Raw genomic sequence first — 26,653 nt, forward strand, 5'->3', positions numbered from 1 at the left:
ACTGTCGTATTTTAAACACCAACACACTTGTTTTTTAAAAGTCTTCCATCATTTGTAGATAAATGTATGTAGATTTTTTAGCATAAAAAGATTTTCAATCGGAAGACTTTACAACTCTGAAATATGGCTGATCATAGTATGGGTTTTTATTGCGTTGTAACGTCACGAAAAATCAACATTTTTAAATTTTATTCAAATATAGAAAATGTTACAAATATCAAATTTCGTATGCTCTTTGTACTCGAAAAGATCTTTCAAATGAGACTAAAAGAAAGAAAATCGGTTCACGGAAGCCTGAGTTTCACCCGGTTGAAGTTTGCGTTGTAACGTCACGAAAAAAGTTTTTTGGAAAAGACCAAATCTTTCTGGCTTGGACGGCTTCTGAATTGGACAAACGTAGTTCTATATTCAAAACAGTTTCGTTCTCGTTGTGTATGAGATCTTTTTCAAGATATCGTTTATAAATTGCGTACCATTGCCCGTTCATAAACTACGTAGACTTTTTAAGGACGGGGGAGATGGTGTTTGGCCAAAATCTACGATGTAATTGTACTGTGATATTGTAAAATATTTTAATCGTAATGAAATACCACTCAAACCGAAAATTTCTGTGATTTCAGTAGCCAACAGACGATACACTGAAGAAATTACAAAGTTATTAAGTTGGTCAAAGACTTACAGTTGATGGATAGTTGGATTTAAATTTCCACCAACAGGCGGCGCTAGAGAACTTACAAATTTTAAATTTCATACATCTCAGGATCCCTATAACATAGAAATACGATTTCTTCGGCAAAGTTGTTTGGTAAGTAAGGGACTTGTAGTTGATTTACCAATAGATGCGAGATATTGCCACTAGAAGACGTTAGTTTCCATTTTGCAAAAACAGTAAAGGGATTAGAATGTCTTGAAAAGTATTCTACAAGCTGCAACTTTTTTTACTTTGGACACATTGTATTCGAATCAAATAGTAATCAAAGATCAATATATAATTCTTAACTTTCAAAATTTAATTTGATTTGATTCACTTGTTCCTAAGATATAAGAGTTAATAGAACAACAGTCAGTGATTCTGCTTAAAGCGCTCCATATTTGTGTAGAGCTAACCAATCAAGTCCAAATTTGTAGAAATTACAGATAACAAGATGAGGAACTATCAGTCAAAATTTGAGACTTTTTGATATATTTTATAAAAAGTTACGGTTTATTGAATGTATTTTGGGTAAATAATAAAGTTGGCATGCTTTTAAAAATTTGAAACTACCACCACTGTGTGGCAGAAATTAATACCAGACGGCTATTAAACTGAAAGTCCTTGCTCTACCAAACAACTTTAATGAAGCAACCATCTTTCCAATTAATCACGATCCTGAGATAAGTAAAACTAAACATGTGTATTCCCGCTAGCGCCTCCTAGTGGAAGGATTTGAAATCATACGGCCCATCAATTGAAAGTTCTTGACCAGCCAAACAATTTTGTCGAGGACACCAACTGTTTAAATAGTTAGGATTTTGAAATATATGGAATGGATATTACGTCAGTGTTACATCTATTTTTGATATAACAAGAATCACCGACAAACAGACGTAACACCTACGAAATTGAAACTCATTTATCTCAGGACTCTAATTACTTAGACTTTAGACTTTTAGAATGTTGATGTCTTTGGAAAAGTTGTTTATCTTGTCAATAATTTTCAGTTTAAAAGCCGTTTGGTTCAAGTTTCTAACTGACTAGTGGTAGTTGAAATTTTGAAAAATCATGCACTTTATATTTATTCAAAAAGTATTCAACATGTTGTAACTTTTAATAAATTACCCAAAAATTTTGCCAAAAAATAGTTCTCAATTAGTCAAAATTTGTTGAAAACTTTTTGAGAAATTCTAATCGTTTGTAAACTATTGTAAACTTTTAATTATCGTCGCCCAGTGTGTCAGAATCCCACATCCAATAGTAAATCAGCTGTAAGTTTTTTTTTTTTATCAAAGACACTAACTCTCTAAGTAGTTATGACTCTGACATATATAGGATGTTTTTTTATGTCAAAATTAGGTCTACTTGTCTCTGGAATCACAGAAATTGATGCCCCTAAGTGGTTTAACAACTGCTCGCACATCTTAAAGCGTTTTTTTATTGAATCAATGACATTGCATAAATTATTGAAAAAATATTTAATTCGACGGCATGATTAGTTTTATGCTGCAAAATGTCTGGCGGTGCGAAGTAATGAATATCAACGGTTTAGTCTTTGGGACAAAATTAGATGAATATGGGTGGTACTAGGCCGAAGATGGGTACCATTAACTTTCATGAAGGAGTTTTCATACTGCTGATATATAGCAATAACTTGGCGCTCCGAGCCATTTATCACAAAACGGATTTTCAATAGAATAAAGTTGCTCTTGGAGCAGTGAAAATAATGCAATAATATATTTACAAATTTGGGCAATTTTGGCTGATTATTCTGATTCTAAAATGATGCGCATTTTCGTGACGTTACAACGCGAGCAGAAACTGAACGGACGTTGTAACGTCACGAAATGTAAAAATCCAAAAACGAATCCGAAATGTATATGTTTTATTTCACTGCATTGAAGAGCAAACCAATAAATTTCAATGGTGGGAGAAATTTTCAGTTTAAAATAAAAATCCGAGCAAATTTTTCAAGATGTTGGTTGCGCGGTAGAGGGGGTCGAATTCTAGCGCGTTGTAACGTCACGCTACAAATACGCATTTTAAACAAGTTTTTCTAATGAAAACTTTATGTTAAACAGGTCAAACATATCGGAAATTTCACAAGGAATCTGCGAAATGACAAAATATTTTGAGGTTTACAGTCGTTTTTATGAATTATAGTGAAAAATCTGACTACGAATGCGTAGATACGTTGTAACGTCAGGTAGAATATATCTTATCTCGACGGCGTAATGAGTTATATGCTGAAAATTTTTAATATCTGGCGGTGTAAAAAAATGGATCTCAGCGCGCTAGTCTTTAAAACAAAACTAGAAGAATATGGGTGATACTAAAGCGAAGATAGGTGCCGGTGCCATTAACCTTCATTATGGAGTATTCATACTACTGATAGCAATAACTTGGCCCTCCGAGCCATTTATCACAAAACGGATTTTCAATAGAAAAAAGTCCCCCTTGAAGCAGTGAAGATAATGCAATGATGTATTCACAAATTCAGGTAAATTTGGCTGATTATTCTGATTCTAAGATGATGTGCATTTTCGTGACGTTACAACGCGAGCAGAACCCTGTTTGAAACTGAACGGGCGTTGTAACGTCACGAAATGTAAAAGTCGATTATGCGAAAACAAATCCGAAATTTAAATGTTTCATTCCATTGAATTGAAGAACAAACCAATAAATTTCAATGGTGGAAAAAAATTCAGAATATCATAAAAATCCGAGCAGATTTTTTAAGATGTTGGTAGAGCGTTAGAGAGGGTCGGATTCTAGCGCGTTGTAACGTCACGCTACAAATACGCATTTTGAACACGTTTTTCTGATAGAAACTAAATGTTCAATAGGTCAAATATATCAGAAATTTTACAAGGAATCCGAATATGAAAAAATATTTTAAGGTTTACGCTCGCTTTCATGAAATATAGTGGAAAATCTGACTACGAATGCGTCAAAACGTTGTAACGTCACGGTAGAATGTGTCTATAGCATTTTGAATCACAAAGTGGTGCGTTTCCGAGTTCATGCAATTTTCCTGCTCAGCTTAACCAAAATGCCGATAAAAATCATTGCAACTAATTGATGTCTAACTTAACCTTTAACACAAGCGATAACTATCTAATGTGCTTTTAGAAGTAAAAGGAATTAATAGCAGCGTTCCCTCTCCCTTTTGGAGCACTCTCCCTTCAAACCCGATGTGTTACGGCACTCGGAGGAACTGCGATTTTGAAAGGATGAAATAATGTTTTTGAGCAGCTACCGACGACCCCTTTAGCGGCAGCCCGAATCCTAATGTTCTCCATACATATCGACTATATAACAATTCTTCAGACTTTGTCTCCAAAATACTTTACCTATTTTTTCCCTTTCCCAACAGTTTTGGCAGCCGGACCAGTTTCGCACACGGTGATGGGGGTGTACCCCCTGACGGGAGATGCAACCACCCCAACGTTACATACCGTCAGTTTCTGATTTATACGGTACAGACGAAATAGAATTCCTCCTGGACGAAATACGGGATCTCGAACCGGCCTGCTGTCAGCTAGAGGACATTCAAGTGAGTATTTGCTCCATAGACTGTAAGAAAAAACAAGTTGTTCCAAATCTAGGATAATGGTGGATCATAATTGTTTTCGGCCGACGATTACCTATTCGTAATGTGCAATCATATGTGTTTGTGGTGTCCACAAAATCGATACGCGCTATAATAATGCATCTGATCTGATTCAATAAATGCATGCTGTTTGGGGAGCTTGTTTGCGGGCTATGCTCTATGGTGTCACATATGTGACTGTAAAGAAAGACGATTGAGTTTTGAACGAGCATCCGAAACAGCTTATCCCGTCGGCGAGCACCGGACGGCGGCGCCACCACCGCCGACACCATCATCCAGCCAGCAGCCGGCAACTTATGTATCATTGATGAAGGGCGGAAATTGGAAATCCACACAGCAGAACTTTAAATAGTTTGAACTTTGGGACACTATTCGATGGAATATTTAAGCTTATTTTGTTCCCTGTTCGCATGGTGGTATGAATAATATATCTACTTCGACCAGGGATGCTGTACGTATGGACGATTAAAAATAACGTGAACATAGTAGGAGAACGATACCGTAATCTGCGGTGTAGTTGATCATCAGAGTCCAATGATCGAAAATATGAAACGAGAGGCTTTTTTTTTTTTCAAACAATCGCTTCCAATGAAAGCCTGTATCTAACAAGGATTAGTCCGGCAGCTACCGTCGGCTTAGGGAGAGGGTCACAGAAGGTAGCCTTTCCCAGCGGTTAGTGAGACTTTGAATATGACCTCAACCTCATGGATTAGCACGCTTACTTACCTTACCGATCAGCCTAAGGCCGGAGTGGCCTCTGCTGTACATAGTAGCCGTCTCCATTCCACTCGGTCCACGGCTATATGTCTCCAGTTCCGCACTCTGCGTAGGGTCCGCAGATCGTCCTCTACTTGGTCGACCCGCCTAGCTCGCTGCGCTCCACGTCTTCTTGTACCGGTCGGATGACTCTCGAGAACCATTTTAGATTAGCACGCTTATCCTTACTAATTTCACAGATTTAGGAAAATCCTTGGGTTACCTTTTCAAATACCTATTTGCTAACTTTTTCCTTTCTATCTTCCAAGGCCAAGTTTGGAACTCCTTCCGAACCTGGGGCCTTACCTACGCTAAGGGACTATGCTATCCCCGCAAGTCCCTCGTCGGTGACCCTCTCCTCATCGCCAGCCCCAGTCCCGGCTGTCCTACGGTATGAAAGGAGGCCAACGACTAGGATCATGACGCGGAAAAAGCCCCCCGATGATCCCCTCCATAATCTCTGGAGATTGCTTTGTAGGAGCCATTACACCTCTCGTCTTAATTGGCCATCACGATCCTATAGGCCATCACGATCCTATAGGCAACATCCCACGGATTCGCATTGGCACTCTGAAAGAGACCCTCAAAGCAGGCCTTTTTGCTTGCCGTTATCTCGATCTACAGCGCGACTTCAGCAGGGGCGAACAATACCTGCCGTTCGTTTCGCTCATCCTCAGTTCGTGCTCGCCGCATCCGCCGCCTAGCCCGTAGGCAGACGCGGCGCAGGTCCGCAATCGCGTCGGTCCACCAGTAAGCCAGTGGTCTCGCATTTCTAGGGTGGACTCGCCTAGGCGTGGTCGCATCGCACGCACGCGAGAGCACCGCTACCAGCTCATCGTAGGTTATGCCCAAGGCGGAGCGCCTCCCTAAATACCTCTTCGTCGAAGTATGATGTCTTTCACCTGTGAGAGCTTGGCCTCGACCTAGCCGCCTCTTCCTTAATCCGCTGCCTGATTTTGCTGTAGTCGATACTGTAGCGAACCGTCAGGTGATCGCTGTGATTGTAGCCATCTTCTACTCTTCAGTTCGAATTACTTGTTAGGCCAAGACTACAAAAGGTCACGTCAATAATCAACTCCGCACCGTTTCGGCTAAAGGTACTCTTGGTACCGACATTAGCCAAGTCGACACCCAAGTAACATTTTAAGTTTTGTTCGGCTCTACAAGAGATCTTCGTAAAATAACCCGTTTTAAAACCTAGTTGAAAAATTTTCCATTCTCGATTGTTGTTGTTTTTTTTTTTTCAACAAAATTTATGACAGCTCAAGATGCAGAGAAGCTTCTTCGATGGCACGTTAAGTTCAGGAGGATACATCATTCTTAAGTAGAAAGCGATCATTTCAAAGTAATTTTTTAGAAGTTATTGTGCTGGTAGGCTCATGCGCATTCGAATTTACCGTGAATATTGGGGTTGCAGAAACATAAAATTAATGCGCTTCGAAAATAGTAAATATTATCATCTTGGAATGAAATGAATCAATTTGTGAATCTAGTAAAACTATCTCGAATCACAAGAAAACTCAGCAGAGAGAGTTTATTTATGTGAGCATGTTATGTAAATGGTGACAAACTATCAATTCATTGCTAGTTTGAGCAAAATTAACTATTTTCCATTCACGTAAATTAATTCTTCAATATGGCGACGACCATAATCAGCGAAAATTAAACGAAAGCAAGTTTACTTTTATGATGACCACAATAAACCTAGCAGTGTCGTAGTTTCTGCTTTTCCACCAACAGATGTCGTTACTAATCCACCAGATCGCCATCTGTTGAGAGTTTTAACAGTTTTATTGTGGTAATAATGATTGCCAGAAGATTTACATATCGGAAAGTTTTGTTTACTCTTAAAATCTGTTTTTATGGATATCTTCAAGTATACTATAAAACATTGTATCAATGGTTTTCATAAAAGCAGTCATAAAACTGTGAATTTTATTTATTGCTGTAATAAAACCTTAATAAAAATCAAACAAAACCAATTAGCAATGGAATTGTTACTTGGGCATCTAATATGGCCAGTCTCTTTAGCAGGATCTGACCCCGCTGGTGTGACTTTCCCATTCCACGGCACAGGCATTGAAGTCACCTGCTACTACAACCGACCTCCGCCAAATCAGCACGTTCGTTAAACAGTCCATTATCTGCGTGTACTGCTCGTTCGACCACCGGGGAGGCGCATAGCAGCTACAGAAGTAGACCCTGTTTACTTTGGCGACTACGAATCCCTCATTGGTAGTAGACACCAACACCTGGACGAGGTACATATGTACCCGTCGTCCATATCGTCACCATTTTTTCCGGTCTCTTTGGACTTGGGTTCTGTTCATGGATTTCCCGGAACAAATCAAACATATGAGTGGACTCGTACAACATTGTGCCTTATAGTCTTCAACGCCGCAGCGCCTACACAGCTTGCTCATATCAGGGCTTTTACAGTCCCATGACTTGTGCCCTTGTTCCATACACCTGAAGCAAAACTCCGGTGGCTCATGCAAGGTCAGTTGGCATACTGACCAGTTCGTCTTCAGTTTCCCTACTGAGCGATTCCAAGCAACAGCATCAAAATTAAGGAAATTTTTTAATTCATGATTTTCTATTGAACTGAAACTTTGCACAGTTTTTCAATTCCATCTAAATCGCCATTTTTCGATATCAAATTTTTATTTTGAATCACGACTAACTTTTCGAAAGGGTGTATGTGAAAATGGTTCAATAATATTCAAAAATCTGTACAGCCAAAATGGTTCGTTCGATTGCTATGAATTTTTCAGCAAAGTTAGATAACTAAATGGTGATTCCTATGAAAATATACACTGTGAAAAAAACATCTTTTTTAACATTAAAAATATCATTTTTGTCACAAAAACTCAAATATCTCAAAACCCTATCTTTTTACCAACGCAATTTTTTTAGGGAAGACGGTCCATTGTATTAGCAATCTACCATAAAAATTTGGTGATGGTAAACTAATAAACAAAAAAGTTATAACATTTCAAACATTTCACAATTTTCACATTTGGTAAATATTTTTTTCTGTGTAAATTATTTCGGTCAGAAATCGCAGTTTGATGCTGATTTTATTGTTCAGCAAAGTTAGATAACTAAATGGTGATTCCTAAGAAAATATACACTGTGAAAAAAAATCTTTTTTAACATTAAAAAATATCATTTTTGTCACAAAAACTCAAATATTTCAAAACCCTATCTTTTTACCAACGCAATTTTTTAGGGAAAACGGTCCATTGTATTAGCAATCTACCATGAAAATTTGGTGATGATAAACTAATAAACAAAAAAGTTATGACAATTCAAACATTTCACAATTTTCACATTTAGTAATAATTTTTTTTAGTGTAAATTAGGCTAATACAAATTTCGATTTTCTCTTATGTCACCGCCCCCTCGGAAAATTTTGGTCGGAATTCAACATTTTGAGGGGGGCACAAATAAAATGTTCAAGAAAATCAACAAATTTAAGGTGTAATTCGAGTTCCACAGAAACTTTCTTAATAAATCCGATGAGTTTATCTATGTTGCCTAATTGTTTGGAAATTTTTCCATCGAATACATTTATTATTTATCATCCTCCCCCTTAACGAGTCAACGAGCGCTGTGACAAAAGAAGAAAATGAGATTTGTTCCTGCCTTTATTTCGGCCGGAAATCGCAGCTTGATGCTGATTTTATTGTTAATGGCCTTGCGTGAGTAAAACAAGCTGTTTTTATTATGTATTATGTATATTATATGTACAGTAATGTTCCGATTTTATCACGCCCTCCGCGCATTAGTCGTTTATTCATTATTTGCTGTTACATTTGAGGACAAGTGTTTTCCCTCTTCTTCAAAATGAATGTTGAAAGCGTGTTTTGCAACGTTAAAAATATTGAAATGGGTATAGATGTTGAAGTATATATCAAAGCATTTTTGAAAAGGGGCGTGATTAATTGTTTAAACTGATGTCGCTGATGGTACGGTGACATGACTCTCTGCACTTAGCACTTCTGGCAATTTCTCAGTTGTTGTCGTTTTCGAACTTCCTACGCCCTGCTTTACCGATGATATACAGATGGCTCGTTTGTCAAAGTCTAGACGGCAGGACGTGCAAATGCGTAAATTTGGATTCAATTTGGGCATAACCAGTCTCTTTCAGATTATCTATGGTGCTTTCGGTGAGATTTCGTAACTCCTTTGATCATTTTTTTTCATCAAACGGTCTACAAGAGAGAGTTGAGTTGAAGACCTTTGAGAAAGCGACTGTTCATGTTGTTCGTTAGATTATAATAAACAAAATCACTTATTAGTTTTAACTGACTAGTTTGGTGTTGTTTGCTTGGCTGAAGAAAAAATTTACTATTTAATATCCATAGCGGTAGTATTTTTTTTTTTTTTGCTTTTTCGTGAGCATTGTCATGGTATGTATACAGACAAACAAACGTAACACTGACGAAATTTTCATTGAGCACGCCTTTAACGATCATTTTGAATCTTGGTTGTGGCTTTCATAACCAGAAGAGTGCCCATCATTTTTCTTTGCGTTTGACGTTTCACACTAGCGCCTTCTGATGACGATATTGCACATCGCAGTATTTCGTGAAACATTTCCACCAGGTGGGGGTAGTGTGAACTGGGCGATGGATTTTCACGTGGTAGGTAACTCTCATGCATTTGTTGTTGTTGAAGTTACTCGCATTCTTCCGATCATAAAGTCTGTTCTCTAAGAGGTATTTTTTTGAAGATAAACTAGACGTATACGCGTATATAAAACTTTTATTATACAGCTTTTGTCTTAAAAATAAGTTTAATTCCATTTTTCTTATAATCAACAGCTTTTCAACACTATCAAGGGATTTTTTCACCAGTCACGTACAATAAAAAGTATGACACTCTCAATATTTTTGATCAAAACACTGGATCGCGTCTAAGTTTCAAATAGATACTATAGAAATTATGAATAATCAAACAAAAGTATCATGAAAACAACTTGTTTAATTCAGGCGGTAGCCTTTACAATAAAATCAGCATCAAAAAATAATTCTCAAAATAATTTACACAGAAAAAAAATTTTTTTTGTTACTAAATGTAAAAATTGTGAAATGTTTGAAATGTCATAACTTTTTTGTTTATCAGTTTACCATCACCAAAATTTTATGGTAGATAGCTGATATAATGGGCCATTTTCCCTAAAAAATTGACGTTGGTAAAAAGATAGGGTTCTGAGATATTTGAGTTTTTGTGACAAAGATCATATTTTTTTATAGTAAAAAAAGAAATTTTTTACAGTGTATATTTTCTAAGGAATCATCATTTAGTTATCTAACTTTGCTGAAAAATTCATAACAATCGAAAAATCCGTTTTTGCTGTACAGCTTTTAGAATATTTTTGAGCTGTTTTAGCATACACCCTTCTGAAAAGTTAGTCGTGAGTGAATATGAAGGTTTGATATCGAAAAATGACGATTTAGATGAAATTGAAAAACTGTGCAAAGTTTCAGATATTTTTGAAATGGTCGCTCAGGATCGACTGACATGACTCCGTGGAATTCCTCTACTTTAACGGGCTGGTTGGCGTCCGCCATACGTAGCTGTACCAAGGCTACCTGTGTCCCAGCCGGGCCATTCCGCAGTCGAACGGCTGCGGTGGCCACATGCACCTCGCACTGTTGCCGCAGTGCCGTGATAATCTCTTTCGCTTCAGTGATTTCGTCTAGGTTCTTCACCTTCAGAGTCGCCTCTGCTGTAAAAGCCCTCACCTCGACCCCTACGCCAAGGACCTTTTCCGCCAGACTTTTGTAGGTGGCGCCTGTGCGTTCCTTATCGCGCTTGAGCTCTGGGATCATTTCACCCGTATGAGTACGTCTAATACTGCGCACGTCGGCTCCCAGATCCACGAGCTTAACGTCGCTTCGCATCGTCCTCAAGACGTCCACGTACTTAGACTGTTCGGTCTTGTTGATGAGCGCGTCGCCTTTCACCCGCTTGGCACTTGTTCCTTTATGCCTTCTTGGTTCGGCTTCTTTTCGACTTGCGGCTTCCTCTTCCGCTCGACTTTCGTTCAAGAGGGTCCTCCCCTTGGTTCACCCTACTCTGTGGTTGCTGAGGGCATAACAACGGTCGCAACCCCTGTTCCATTGCATCCGGGACGGGCCAGCCTTTTTAGGCACATCCTTCCCAGCTTTTCGGGACGCCTGGCTGGGGTTCAACTTGCTGGCATTACTGCCGACCTCCGTGATTAGTATCCTTTTGGTCTTTGCGGGCACCGCCAGACAGCTCTTCACCTGACGGCTGCCTCACCCGCTTCTGCGAGTACTTATCATGAGCAGTCGCATCCACCACATCTTTTGGGCTACCTGCGAAAGCGAAGGCCTTCGTCTGGGAAGACTTCGTATCCTTTATATTCACCGGTTCCGCCGCTGCTGCAGTCTTCACGAGTGTCACGTGATCCTGCTTGGCATCGTCCATCGTCGAAACAGGGCCGTTTTCAGGTCCTTAAAAATGTTGGACTTCGTGGACGCAAGGTCGATGATCTTGCCAAGCTGCTGTTCAGCCACCTCGATTGCGGGCAGTTCATCTCTTTTTTTGGTTGATGGCACTCAACAACCACGCTCCTTCCAGTATCTCCAGTGGCAGTCCTTTTCATAGCCGGCGACTACGCGGCTGACTCACAATTGTAGTTTTTCGTTAGGCCCCGGGACTGTAATCCCTGTTGCGAGTGCCGTCTGGTAGCTCCTCATCTGACGGCTGCCTCACACACTTCTGCAATTGCTTGCGATTGTGAATGCGAAGGCCTTCATCTGGGTAGACTTCGATATCTTCAACTTCACGGGTTCTTCTGCTGCCACAGTTGCCATGTGTTTATTATGGTCATGCCCGGCTGCCCGGCTGCCATCGTTGACTTACGAAGTCTCATCGGGGCGTACCTGAATTTCTTACTGATATTAGTCTTCGAGGACGCTCAAGTCAGTGATGGAGTCAAGTTACTGAGCAGCCACCTCCATAACAGATGGCCCATCTATATTTTTATTAATGACCCTCAATCCTCATCAACCATGCTCCATCCATGACCTCTTTCGACAAGCTAGCCGGGGAGGAAATGGGGTTTCCTACACTGCCACTACGTGTACAGCTTCCTCTTTCTGTTGTCAGCTCTGCTTAAAGGAGATCTACCTAACCCACTTCTTGTCAAGTGATTAATCTCTCCAGTACCGCTGATTTTTGCGCATATTTCAGCCTCACGAGTTGCAAGGGAAAAGAGATTCACTACGCCATAGCCCTTCATTAATTTATTGGAAGCAATAGTGTAAATCCGTATGTAAATCACATGGGGGACTTTTCCATCTGTTCAGCAGGGTGCCCTCAATTCCATTCCACTCGAAACAATAAACGTGACTCCATCTTGGAACTAAGAACTTTGCTTCCACATCATTTCTCTAAATGAGCTCTAAAAGAGCTAAAATCAGAATATAACATTTATCTAGAAACCCAGTCCACTATAGTCATCTATGTAATCGCATCTTAAACTTCTTTCCATCGCCCACAGGATTTCGAGATAGCTGGCAGCAGAGCAGGTGAGCTTTCTATCTCGCTCGAATCACCGTTGGGCACCTGCACATCCTGGGACTCGCATGTTCATTATCGTCAAAGGATAGGGAATACACCGCTACCGTGGGGCGTTGCGCTGCACTGCGACGCCTCACATATTACCAGCCCTACGGGCATCGTGAGGATATTGCTGGTGGTAAGCTGATTTGACAATGATGCTTGATACAAGTACATAGCTCACTCACTTAACTAATTTTTGCTCTTTTGTTTTTAGATATCATCGGCAGCCTGTCTTGCTTGTGAATGTTCGGCCGGTACCGTACAAGTGGGACTATTTTTACTGCCACTGATCGGGCGGTTGAGGTTAATGGTGAGTACTTGAGATTGGCGAAGAGTTTCATTAGACGTGCTTGAGGAGGATCTATCATTTTTTTACACGTGTAGTTGCTTGTGCAATAACGAAGCGGCAAATACGAGCAGTTATTAATTATGGTCATGCTTTTAGTTCTCCTTGGCATAACGTCCCCACTAGGGCAGTTCCTTTTTCTTAGCTTAGTAGTCTATAAAGCACTGTATCTGCCATAATCTGAATTCATAAAAACGACTGTTACACTTTCCTGCCAACCATTTAAAACGTTCTGCTGACAATGACCATACCATCCGCAAAGCACACGAATTGACCGGATTTCATGAAAATCGTTCGTTGGATGTTGAGCTCGGCTACTCGCAGTATACATTTCAGAGCGATGCTGAAGAGTAGACATGAGAGTCCGTCATCTTGTCGCAGTCCCTGGCAAGATCCGAATGAGCTGGATACGCAGTTGTATGCATCATCCATCTTCGCTTTGATCAGTCTGGTCAGCTCCCCCGGAAAGCCGTTTTCAATAATGATTTGTTGCTTGTCGCCTTGAAGTCGATGAAAAGGTGATGCGTTGGGACCAGGTATTCACGGAATTTGTAGAGGATTTGCCATATGATGAAACTCTGGTAACGTAAACTGGAGAGTAGTTGATCAGTGGGGTAAACCTGATCACTCAATTACCCACGGATATCGACTTCCAAGAATGTTACCATTCCATTTAAATGTTACGTCTCTGGATTGCGAATAGTTGAAATAGAATTGTTGCTTTCTTGAAAGTCGATATTCTCGGGTAGTTGAGTGATCAGGTTCACCCCACTGATCAACTACACCCCAATTTACGGTACGTTGTTGACCGGCCGTTGATGAAGCCGGCTAGGTAACTAGGTACTCCTTCAACCCTAAAAGGGATACCTGGGGTCCATTGGACCCCAGGCGCCTTTCAGAGCTCGTCTTTGATGGAACACACTCAACGAGGTGACGAAACTGAGGCCATGAAGGTATCCCTTTTAGGGTTAAGGATCCCTTAAAGGTCTTAGGATTGCACCAGACATTTCGTGAGCTCCTCATGGCCTTCTCCTAGAAATGCCAGCTGGGGTTCCTCAAGCAATTCCTCCTGTGGTTCTTCCAGAATTCTAGCTGTGGTACCTCTTTTTCTTTTGGCGATTCTTCTAGAGATTCTGTAAAGATTCTAACGATTCTTCCAAGGTATTTTTTTCTCCTGGAATTCTTCCAGAAGCAGCACGGATGATTCGTCCAGAGGTTACTTCAGAGATTTTATCCAGGTATTCTTCCAGAAACTCATCATAGAATTCCTTCAGGAACTCTTCTTGGCCTTCGTCCAGGAATTACTGCTGGGAATTTTCAAGCAATTCTAGCTGTGATTCTCTCAGAAATTTCTCCTGGGATTTCTCCAAAAATTCTTATTGTGATACCTTGAGGAATTCTTCCAGGGATTCCTCTAAGGATTTCTTCAGAGATTCTTTCAGGAATTCTTGCTGGAATTATTGAAGGCAATCTTCCTGGGTCTCCAGAAGTTCCTCAGGCGATTCCACTAAGGATTCCTTCAGAGGTTTTATCCAGGGATTCATGCAGAAATCCCTCTTGGGATACCTCCAGGAGCTTCTCTGGGCCTTCCTCCAGAAATTCCAGCTACAATTTCAAGAAATTCCTTCTGTTGTTCTTTCAGCAATTTTTACTAAAGACGCCTCCAGAAATTATAACTGTGGAAACTTTAGGAACTTTTCTAGAGGATTCTCTTGGCCTTCCTGCTGACATTATTCCTGAAATTATTTTTGTGATTCTTCTAGAGATTTCTACAGGGATCCATCCAAGAATTCTTCCAAAGGCTTCATGGAATTTCTCCACAACCCAACAAACATTTTGCTGTACAAGAGTTGAACAAATCACTTTTAAGCAAACTGTTATTCAGCTAGTTTTGTTACCTTCTGCAGGCTGCTTCCTAGAAATCCTCCAGAAATTCTCCAGATACCTCCATGAATTCTTCAAGGGATTTCTCCTGGCATTCTTGCTGGAATGCTCCCGTGCAATCTTCCTGAGATTCCTACAGAAATTCCTCGAAGCGATTCCATCAAGGGCTCCTCCATGGATTCTCCAGAATAGCTTTACCCGTTATTATAGAGATTTCTCTAGGTATCCGTTAGGGATTCCTCCTGGCATTTCTTCGAGGAACTCCTCTTAGGATTCTTCCAGAAGTTTCTGGTGAGGTTTCTCCAGAAACTCTTGTGCAGATTTTTCCAGCAATTACTTCTGGTATTTCTCCAGATATTCATACGATGATATCTCCCGGAATTATTCTAGGAATTTCTATCCAGAGATTCCTCCAGGAACTCTTCTTGACTTTCCTCTAGGAATTCTAGCTGTGTTTTTTTTTCTGGGAAATACTTACTGTTATATTTCCAGGAATTCCAAAATAGAATTCCAGCGTGCGTGGAAGTTGGATCGTTTCCGTCCCCAGCTGTCATATTTTATCCATTTCCGTGGCCTTCTGTATCTACGTTCTCCATGCCAGTCAGGTGCTCATCGAAATACTGTTTCCACCTTTCAATCACTTCATGCCCATCCGTCAAGAGGCTCTGTTATTGCACATTTCTGTGCATGGCCATGCTCTTAGATATCAATTTTAGCATATGGACGGAATATTGCAAATGAAGGATTTATTTTTTAAATCATGTACTAGGCAGATCCTTTGCCTTAAGAAGGCTTTTATTTCCATAACGATTATGCGCACAGTTCAAGAACTATACAAACGCACTTTATAATCTACGAATGAGTGTAATCAGTTTTGTACCTTTTAACTCCGCCCTATTTTGCTTATCCTTTGACAGATATGCGTATTTCGACTACCTCTTGTACCTCAGTGTCAGTTATTCACTCACTGACACTGACACTGAGGAAGATGGGACGAAATAAAAAGGTACAAAACTGATTACACCAATTCGTAGAGGATATTCTGCTTAGAGGGTTCGAAAAGTCGGTACAAGAGCACTTTATAATCTTATCTATATAATATTTTAAATTTCAGGTGTTTTGCGCCCTGTTCTCGCTGTTAGTAACGTGTTTAATGCTATTTTTGGATATATCACATATAGCGTTAATGTTTCCCTTCAACTGGGGAAAATTGGTAAGTGATTCCTTTCTCACTCGCGTTATCAAAACTAATCGTCATCCTTCTTTCAAGAATGCATGGTTGTACCTGACAATCGGTTTATTATTTCTCGTTGGTTCATCATTGCTAATACACATGGTGTTTTTTGCTGAGGAATTTATGTGGGTGCCAAAGCACACAAAGGACACATTGTTCATATCAGCGGTAAGTGTTCTTCAGAGAAACTTACACCGAATCGCATAACAACCTCACTGTTGCAGATAATTGGTTACGTTTGCTCCATCGAAGCCGTGATCCTGGCGGCCCTAACGAAATGCCCCTCCCAGTACCGGCACGTGATCGACGACTACAGTGACATGTGCTTGGAGGAGCGCGAACTGAGTCCCATCTGTAGTAACGAGTTAACGAATATCGCAAACAACACTACCGCTACTACTGATAACAACAACATTAACGCGACCGAGCTATCGAATCATCGGAACTATAATAACAACAAAACAACTGAAACGGGTGATAGCGTAACACCAACGTGTAATCAGAAACCTTATATACCAGGTGAGTGTACTGTACAGTTTACAATAGTAGGTAGGGTATGTGTTCCATCATTTGTATTTGTATTTGTATTTGTATTTATTTATTTCTCCATCTACCCTTATTGGGCTCAATGAAAACTTAAAACTAGATTCATAACATATTACATCATAAGGACATCAACCTATAGAACATTACATATAGACGATAACAACAAAAATATTCAACTACAACATCAACCAATACACTTTCAAATAAACATTCAACATTAAAATTCAAAAACTTCTCAAAACAAGAACACAAGATTCACAATAAGTTAAGGCTTCCAAGTCTCATTATGCCGATTCACGAATTCACGGAATTTGCGTTCATTGCTAACGCTCTGCAATTTTCATCTAAAACTAGCTTAAAAGATATATAATCAAGTTTTGAGCAATCTCTTCGTTTGGAAACCAACCTAGGGTAATTGATCCGATCATGGAGGAGTTAAGCACTGGGTTCATGTTTAAACCACAATTATATCGCCCCAAGCAAACTTTTTACATGGATTGAATTGAAAATAATAAAATCCATCCTTAATCTACGGGAAATAACGAAATATTGCCACTTTGATGTTGTTATGAGCATTTTATTCGTTTTTATCTGAAAGAACATTGTGTTCCTAATGTTGCGGTATGTGTTCCTAATGTTGCGGTATTTTGTTCCTATTGTTGCGGTATCCCATTGAAATCATATGGGATACCGCAACATTAGGAACACTACCGCAACAATAGGAACACAGCAGCAAACACATTTAGGAAAATATTTTTTTAAAATAGGTTTTTGGGCAAATCTTAAGCAAACAAATGGTGCAATCTCATAATTTAAGCACCATACATCTATTAAAAATACCTTTTGGTAACATTTCAGTCGAAAAAGTGCTCAATTGCCATTACCGCAACAATAGGTACTACCACAACGATGGGAACAATTACCCTAATTACATCAAAGCTATCCGTAGAGTTTATGCCTAAACAACGAGATACTAATGAACTGATTTCGTGTTCGGTCACTAATGGATCAATATTGGTCAAAACAGATCAAATGTATTGCTTCCAAGCGAGTGCAGCTGCGACGGCCGATCATCTGATTCGCACACATCAGCATTCGTTTCTCCGCGAAGACAAGGCGACGTCACGGGAGTAGAATGACAATGTTCCCTCCTTTCGAACGATGGTATCGTAGGTCCGGTGATAGTCGCTAAAGTCTCCAGTATCGTGTTCACTTTGTTTTTCAGTTCTGCGATCTCCTCGTCCACAGATCTAACAGCATTAGCGGTGCTATCATGTGCACTCGGTTCTTGGCGATCTCGATATTTGCAAAAGTCGTCCATGCAACAATCGCACAGCCAAATAACGTTGTTCGCTAGTGCGTTCCACTGATCTTTATCAACACCGACACACGCTGCGTGGAATCGGCTAGCACATTTGCCTTTACATACAGTATACATTGCACCTTTGTCAATGTTTTCGGAGCACTTTTTGCAGTTCATGGTGAGCGGCAAAGACAATGAAGCACTATCAATTTAGGGCGCTGAACGGCGGAACCACGGGTAATTTAAGCAAGATTTTATAACTTCAATGACGGTTGAATCGATATCTTCGGATTGTTATCGGTAGCAATAGTTTGGAAAGACGTTTATCAAGTCACGTTACGAATTTTGGCGGCTGAGAAACTCAGAAAATTAGATTTCAATAACGGCCAGACAGCGAACACATTATTTGGCAACTACACGAACACTTTTCAACACTCATTAATCTCACGCTCCCATATTCATCCTATTCGAAAACAAGCGATTACGGCACTGATTGATTCCGTTCTTTTTGTTTTCATGGGTGCTCAACTCTAACAAAAAATACAAAAATAAGAAACAAAATAAACATCGCTTCAATCCTTTGTTTTTCGTAGAATGAAAATGGGAGCCACATGCTTAAGAAGGGAACCAATACCCTATAACCAAAAATCATCTATCCTTGCTGGAGGAATCCTATTGACTCTGCCACTTCAACATAGACGATGCTCTGGCGATCCGTCTCGTGCCTCATATGTCGCGCCACTCGAAGCACTCTTCGTCCCCTCCTAGCACAATTGCGCCTTCCTCGGTGTCATAAATTAGTACCCTATTCTGGAGGTACAGCTCTCCAGTGTCCGGCTTAGGCTAACCGGGATTCCAGGGTGATGCACGTTCACGTATTCCCTCCTACGGGGGCCTTTTTTTATAGAATGAGGAAATCTGTTGGTTGGCAACAACTCTGAAAAACCTCATTCTGCCACTACCTTACCTTGCCTCCGCGATACGCCCGTTAGGGATGACTTCGTGAAGGGAGGGACCGTACTTACGCACTCTCTTTATTAATCGTCAGCTATCACGTATAGCTGTCCTTTAGGGGGTTAACCCGACTAAATGTTGGTCGGCCCGCCGTTTCCTCTGGAGATGAAGCACGATTGTGGATACCGTGGCTAATATAGCGTCCCACTTGTCCACCCCCGTACACATCCGTTTAACTATGTTGTCGGGAGTAGTATCCCACCGCATACCTCCCACATGCTCGACCTATGCCTCGCAAAGCGTGGGCATTCGAAGAACACATGATGTGCCGTCTCCGCCTGATTTGCACACTCCGGGCAGGACGGCGAATCTGCATGCCTGAACCTGTGCAAGTACTATCTAAATCACCCAGGCTCGACAGGAATTGTGTCAGGTGAAAGTTCACTTCGCCATGGAACCCACGTCCATCGGAACACACTAGGTATGAGCACATGTCCAGCTACCCTTGACCGAAGAGTCCCAGTCTCTCTGCAATTTTATCATGGATGAAATTCTGACGATTCGTTGCGCACCTCTTGTTCCTCTTTCCTCGTAGCACTCAACATCCTCGGTCAGCACTAGTGCTATGGGCATCATGCCCGCTAGCACGCATACCGCGTCTATCGAGACGGTACGGTATACACTGGCCACTCTAAGGCACATTATTGTGCGTTTAGCACCAAATTGATTTCCGAAAAAACTTCATTGACTTCCGCTGCCTTTCCTATGCGTTAAACATTACGTCGGAAGTAGTGCGCTGTATAGCAAACCAGATTTACTGTACAGCGCACTACTTCCGACGTTATGTTTAACGCATAGGAACGGCAGCGGAAGTCAATGAAGTTTTTTCGGAAATCAATTTAGTGCTAAACGAACAATAACCTGTGCGTACTTTCTAGTCGCTCTACATTCCGATTCACTTCGAGCGCATTCGACCATACAGCGGCGCCATACCGTAGTATGGACATAGACACTGCTACTGACGCAAGCAGCTTTCGTTTACTCGAGACAACTGCCGAACTGTTTGACATCATCCTCGATAATAGAGGCTTGCATCGAAAACATAACCTCATCGAATTCTCATACGATTTGTAAACATTGCCCTCAAATTTTTTTTGAGGGCAAGGACGGCTTTATGGACCGACGCCGAAGGAAAGAAAGAGAAGGAGACAGTGATGACGTCAGCGTGCAAGCGCTCATGCCGTAACCGCCACGCTCGCCCTCTTACAGGCATACTCGACATGACTAGGGGTAGTCGGGGTAATTTGGCCAATGGGGCAATTTGAGCACCTCATGAAAATCACCTAAAAATTAATATTTTTAACAAACTGACCTTACAGCTCTACTAATGGCCTGATATGGAAGCAATTGAAACGTTAGAACGAATTAGTTTAAGCCCACAGTAAATTAGAAAAATAAAATTGATAAACGTTGGCCAAATTACCCCGAAGAAGGCTGAATGAAAACACAACATAAGACAAATGCATTAGATAGCTTTACAATTATTATTTTTTCTGTATACATCAAGTTAATACACTACAATTCAATGTCTATTGGTGCATATTATGTTTGTGTTGCATTAGGCGAAAAAAAATCTTCATTGAAAATTGGGTGCTCAAATTACCCCGACCGACGGTTTGAAATCGATGCAAATATCATACTTTTTTCAAAAACCTATTTTTGGCATGTAAACACAATTTGACTTTGATGAGTATTGTGTTGTTCTTTGCTCAGTATTGTGTTGTTCTTCGCAGAGAAGAACATTAATCAAGACAATTTGATGATCGGCATTGAATCACAATAACCACACAACAATTGGTGAGATCTTTCTAATATTATTTATTTATAAATAATTCTACTTCAGTATATATTTGCTATATAACTGCATATAAGTTGAAAATTCGCTATTTTCAACATCCTTTCATCTATTGGAAGATGTTTCAGTTCTGGGCTCTTTCTAAGTTGATGAAGGGATTTATAAATGTTTGCAAGGACTTGGCCAGGTGTGTGGAGCTGAGTGAATCTATGACATTGTAGATAGTAGCGACATCAGCAATGTCAATGGATATATTCAACTTTGCAACTCCATCCAAAATTTGTGCAAGTATTCATGCTATGCTATGCTATGCTATCAGAGAGTAAAAAAATGGAAGATTGAAAGTGAAGATTGACATTCTCATTTTTTCATTCGTGTTTGGCCACATTCATTGTCAGCTGAATGCCTCACGGTGTGTCTGGTAGAAGAAATTTATTACAAAAAAATAAGCATCGCTAATTTTTACGTTACGTGAAAATTGATGCTTCTAGCTTTCATTCAAGCCCAACATCGAAATATTCCATCGGGGGAACTTTTTCATACAAAAATTGGGAATGTTTGTTAAGTAGAAATAGGGATTAATTTGGAACCGTTCATTTTGTATGGGGAAAAACAGTATTCTGAAAAAGTTGTTCGAGATCCCTCGGTGGATTTTTTTGAGGGACCGTGCAAATGAAAGCTGAAAGCCTCTATTTTTGAATAGCGAAAAATTTGACGATGCCTATTTTTTTGTTATAAACCTTTCCCATACACACGCCGTGGCCTCTCTTTTTTCATTCAATTCTCTGTCACGAATATTTTTTCGCACGTCGTAAAATGTCCAATTTCTATTAACTGACGCACAATCCGACTTATTGGACAAATAGAGAACATAATTAATATTCTAATTAACTACTATACACAAGTTTTGAGGTTATTGGAAGTATAATCGGGAGTTACGGTCCAGTTCTATTTCTCAGTGAAAATTGTCAGTGACTGAAAAATGAATGAATTGGTGAAAACATTCATTCACCACAATGAATTTTATTTTGATCCCTCAGTTGAGAATCTTCAAAATACACGTTGAATTTCACTCATTGAAAATGAAAATTTTAAACTGTGTATGCTATAAACAAAATTTGACTTTGATATTTTCATGTATCTTGCGTAGTATTATCAGAATCATTATGACCATACGATGACCGGGTGACTTATCGTTGTTTTCTGCATGTTAAGACAACTTTTGCTTAGGGTGGCCAAACTACTCCGATTTACCCTACTGAAGTTCAACTTGACGTCGACCATGACTCCAAGATGCTAAATCGAGCACCCGCCCGTGGTGACCACTGCCTGTTGTGCAGACTTGTGGTTGTCCACCACCGCCACCTCCGTCTTGTGGTGTGCGAGTGTCAGTTGTCTCGACCTCATCCATCCCTCAAGCATGTCGATCGCATGCGCTGCCGTCAGCTCAACCTCTTCAACCGACTCACCGTATACCACAAGGGTAATGTAGTCAACAAAGTCAACCAACTTTACTCCCGGTGGTAGTGCTGGCCTCAATACGCCGTTGTATGCCGCTTTCCACAGTACCGGGCCCAAAATTGTTCCTTGTGGTACCCCCGCGGTGATATTGTACTGTTTTTCGCCCTCCTTAGGGTAATAAATCAGCACTCTGTTCTGGAAGTAGCTTTCCAGAATTCGCCTTAGGCTAGCCGGGACTCCTAAGCGAAAAATGGCGCTCTCTGTGGCGGCCCAGCTAACACTATTGAAGGTGTTTCTAACGTCTAGCGTGACGATCGCGCAGTAGCGGATGCCTCTCTTCTTTCTGTAGTCCTGTCGGTCTAGTCTAGACCAAAAACCTCGACAGAATGATCCGCTTTAGGAGTTTCCCGGCCTTGTCTAATAGGCATATTGTTCTATATGCCGACGGGTCGTCTGGTGGCTTCCGGTGCTTGGGCTATAGAACCAATTTTTGCCTTTTTCACCTATCCGGAAACTCGCCTCTATCCAGGCACCTCTGCATAGCCAGTCTGACCATGTTAGGGCTAGCCTCGATTGCCACTTTGATAGCCACCTTCGGAATGCCATCCGGGCCCGGGGCCTTGTTCAACTTAAATGGTTTCGCAATTGTGGTTAGCTCGTCATTTGTCACTGGGGGAACCTTGCTCGGACCGAAGTGGTCATGACCATTCATGGTCTAACCTCGTGGTGCGGGAACAACTTTTCCTCTAGAGGCATCTCGGAATAGCGTTCCGGTGGTGCAGATGTACCCTTCTTATACACATGCCTGCCCTGTAGGCATCTCCAGAGGAGGTTGTGTTGGCTGTCTTACAGAGATTAACGAAGCATGCCCGCTTCCGCCATATGGGTCCGAAAGTAGTGCGATGTCTGTACTCGACTCCGAGGCACGCTGTGTCTGAACCAGCAGATTATAAAAATTGAATGTACATCGGGTTTCTTTCCACCAAACATCAGTATTCAAGCTATATTTTCATTTGCAGAAGGTTTTAAAATATTTCATCGGGAAAATTTTGATTTTTGCATCTTTTTAGCTGTTTTTCATACAAATTTACATGAAATTCTCATTTTCGGCTAATTTCGCTTCCATACAAAATGTATGGAAAAATTTTCACCGATAGAATATTTTGAAACCTTCTGCAAATGAAAATATAGCTTGAATACTGATGTTTGGTGGAAAGAAACCCGATGTACATTCAATTTTTATAATCTGCTGGCTCAGACATAGCGTGCGAGGAAGATTGCCACAACAACTACTGCGCGGCTTCGCAGTGTTTTAAGTTCAACTGTGTAACCTGCATCATTTTCGGCGGTTCTGTCCTCTACTCATGCTTGGGCACTTAAGCCCACCCGTCACGTGGCCTTTCTTTGCCGTGCAAACCAGACACTTTTGTGCCCATTTGCACTCCCTTGCGAAGTGGCCTACTACTCCGCACCTTCTGCTCCTGTCGGTGCATGCCCATGACTTGTGTCCTCGCTCAAAGCACCTAAAGTACACTTCCGGTGGCTCGTAGATGCAGAGCGGACACTCTGACCAGCCGATTTTGGTCATGCCCTTCGCAGCCGTTTTTTTCGCCTGCCCAATTGGAAGCTTGATCGTAGCGATCTGCGTGCCTGCTGGGCCCCTCCGGATGTGGATCGATGCACTTGGCGCATCTACCAGTCACTGTTGCTTGAGGACGGCAGAGAGCTCTTCCGCGTTGGTGATCTCATCCAGGTTCTCACACTGGAGAGTCGCCTCCGGCGTCATAGCCCTTACCTCTACCTTCTCGCTCAGCACTTCCTGTGCTAGTACCATGTAAGAAGAGACCTTATTGAGCGCATCCTTCTTAAGTACCAGCATAATCTCACCTGTTGTAGGGCGCCGGATGCTTTTGACATCCGCGCCTAACTCCGAGAGACGATTTTCGCCTCGCAGAGCCTGCACCACGTCTGCGTAGCTATCTCACTCTGTTTTAAGTGCATCGCCCCTCGTGCGTTTACGACCAGGCTTCGCTTTGGTTTTACTCAAAACCTTCTCTTTCCTCTTTTTACCAATCGTAATCCAAGGGTTCTCCTCCCCTTGGACCGGTTGGCCTCCGCTACTTTTAGCGCCCTCATCAAGGGGTTTCGCCGTTTCGGATATTTACCCCTTGCTCGTTTCACGCCCGGTTTAGGGTTACTCGCACAGCGCGGGCGTTTACCCCTCACTGGCCGCTCCTCGTCGACGGAACTCAGCCTTTCGGCTTGGGCCGAACTTTTTGTCTTTATGCAGACCCCCAGAAACACGACCAGGAGACCACACTTCTTCTTGGTCAGAGCCAGCGATTTGCGGAGCTTCAGCAGGCCCCGTTTCAGGTTCTTGTTGATGGTAGTCTACACGAGCGCTCAGGTCGTTCAGCTGTTCAGCAACTACCAACGTCTTTGGTAGACCGCACCTGTTTCGGTTCAGCGCCCGCGTTAGTCATCTGCACTTTCTCGGCCGGTGCTGCACCGCCTCGTGCTCCTCTTGTTGAACCTCCTGCCGCCTGCTTGCTGGTGGGTACACCAGCCCCACGTATAGGCGATCTCGCAAGTCCTCCTCGCGTGAACGGGTTCAACATCTTTTCCTCTGCCTCTCCACTGTCGATCACATGGTTTATGGATTTAGTAGTCATTTCTGTTGGGTCCCCTTTGAATCCGCTACCCCTCACTGCCAATTTTGTAAGTAGGCGTGGTCACCAACTAGGCAGCATCCATTTATTACGTAACGCTAAAATTGTCATTTTTCGACCCCCCCTCCCCCCTCCGTAACGCTTTTTTGTATGAAAACTCCAAAATTTTTGTATGGGCCGTAACGCTCGGCCGTACTCCCCCCCCTCCCCATAGAGCGTTACGTAATTTGTGGACGGCGCCCTACAGGGTGATCCCGGTCAATCTGTGAGAAATTTTGAATAAAAAACTTTTATATGATAACTCCATATGAATATGTACCTATTTAACTAAATTTTACGAATATTTCGTCTACTTTTACATTTCAGTGAAACGTCCCGACCAATCGTATAATCAGCGTCCTACCTTAGGTAATATGCAGAAATCGAATCACCGCAACCGTCAGGGTTACCACTACCAACCAATTGCCTCAACCTCTCGGCAAAGTCCCACGTTCGTCCTGGACGATGACGACGACGGCGCTGCCGCCATTCCGGGACCGTCGCACCGATCGCTTGACTACTCCAGCGCGTGATAATTAGAGGTACTGTTCTTTTTTTGTCCTATACACCGCCCGTCAAATCCCATAGTCGCGGGCTCGCCATCACGAGAGGCAGCCCCGAAGCACAGACGAAGGCAGAAAACCAAAACAGTTCTAGGCGTAGAGCGGGTTCAAGAGGGTCTACCATCACTACTAATTCTCCCATCACTACCGAGGTGCAAACGATACCAAGAAACGTTCATAGGATTACATAGCGTGTACGTGACCATATTTATTGGACCTTTTCTCTTCTCTACCGAACGGGGACTCCATTATAATCGTCAGTACCTTTCGGGAAGGTTATACCGGTAAACTCAACAGATCAGAAAACAAGTAACATCAATGGATTAGGTTTAAGAAGTTTTTTTCCAGTTATGTTCTTTGATCTACTAGTTACTTATGTTTGGCAAGACGGATGAGTTTCGGGAAGTGATACTGACTTCTGTATGCGAGGTAAGTTGCATGCACTAGAAAAGCTTTCTCGAAAACTTGAAAAAGGACTGCCCGCTATTGAGTAGTACATGGGCAAACAAACCAGAGACAACAATAAAGGATATGAATTATATTAATTTAGCAAACAAGAAGATTTCGTACGGTAAATTGTAAATGCAGACAGTAATAATGGTGAACAGAATGAAGAAAATCGGTTTTGGATATCCAGTTATATGAAACTAGAACCTGAAACACGGAGAAGGTACGCAGGAGTGTATAATTTCGTAAAGTATTTATATTATCTAGCAAGAGCAAACTAGTCGGCAGTTTTTATGGCTACAAGAGATAACAAAAATTTGTAGATATCATAACGAATACGAAAGGTTTTCGCAAGATCCAGAATTCAATAGCCGCGTATGCTATATAATGAATTCATACGAGTTCGAAAGAGGACATAAGAACTAGGTGAAGTGTCGTGAGAACTATTTCACCATTTACTAATTAACTCAGCCGAAGAGTTTGCATTTGTTTTATTCATTAACATATCAGATTGTTTTATGAAGAGTCCTACTACCTATTAGATCTCATTTCCACATCTACCGGTATGATCGGGATTAAATTTCTATTTATTCGCACAGTGGGCAAAAGTGGCAAACACTTTATTTACAATTTCTTTAGTAGAATAATTAGCTTATCTTGCGCTCATCACATCATTGGTATCATTTC

The 26,653-nt window shown here is 41.3% G+C and overlaps 1 protein-coding gene across 4 annotated transcripts in view; it reads left to right on the plus strand.

Moving 5' to 3' along the window:
- LOC109419092 (uncharacterized) overlaps positions 1 to 25,840 on the plus strand; it is a 48,201-nt gene extending 22,361 nt beyond the window's left edge. For all 4 annotated transcript variants that reach the window (XM_029873529.2, XM_029873530.2, XM_029873528.2 and 1 more), the window contains exons 2-8: positions 4,071 to 4,250; positions 12,604 to 12,801; positions 12,880 to 12,975; positions 16,010 to 16,108; positions 16,166 to 16,297; positions 16,354 to 16,648; positions 25,284 to 25,840. In XM_029873529.2, coding sequence (XP_029729389.2) covers positions 4,128 to 4,250; positions 12,604 to 12,801; positions 12,880 to 12,975; positions 16,010 to 16,108; positions 16,166 to 16,297; positions 16,354 to 16,648; positions 25,284 to 25,489 — 1,149 coding nt within the window. In that variant the 5' untranslated portion in view covers positions 4,071 to 4,127 and the 3' untranslated portion in view covers positions 25,490 to 25,840. The remainder of the gene's footprint in view (positions 1 to 4,070; positions 4,251 to 12,603; positions 12,802 to 12,879; positions 12,976 to 16,009; positions 16,109 to 16,165; positions 16,298 to 16,353; positions 16,649 to 25,283) is intronic.
- The last annotated feature ends 813 nt before the right edge of the window (positions 25,841 to 26,653 follow it).

Source organism: Aedes albopictus, chromosome 2 (genome assembly GCF_035046485.1).
Source record: "Aedes albopictus strain Foshan chromosome 2, AalbF5, whole genome shotgun sequence".
NCBI classification, from domain to species: domain Eukaryota; kingdom Metazoa; phylum Arthropoda; class Insecta; order Diptera; family Culicidae; genus Aedes; species Aedes albopictus.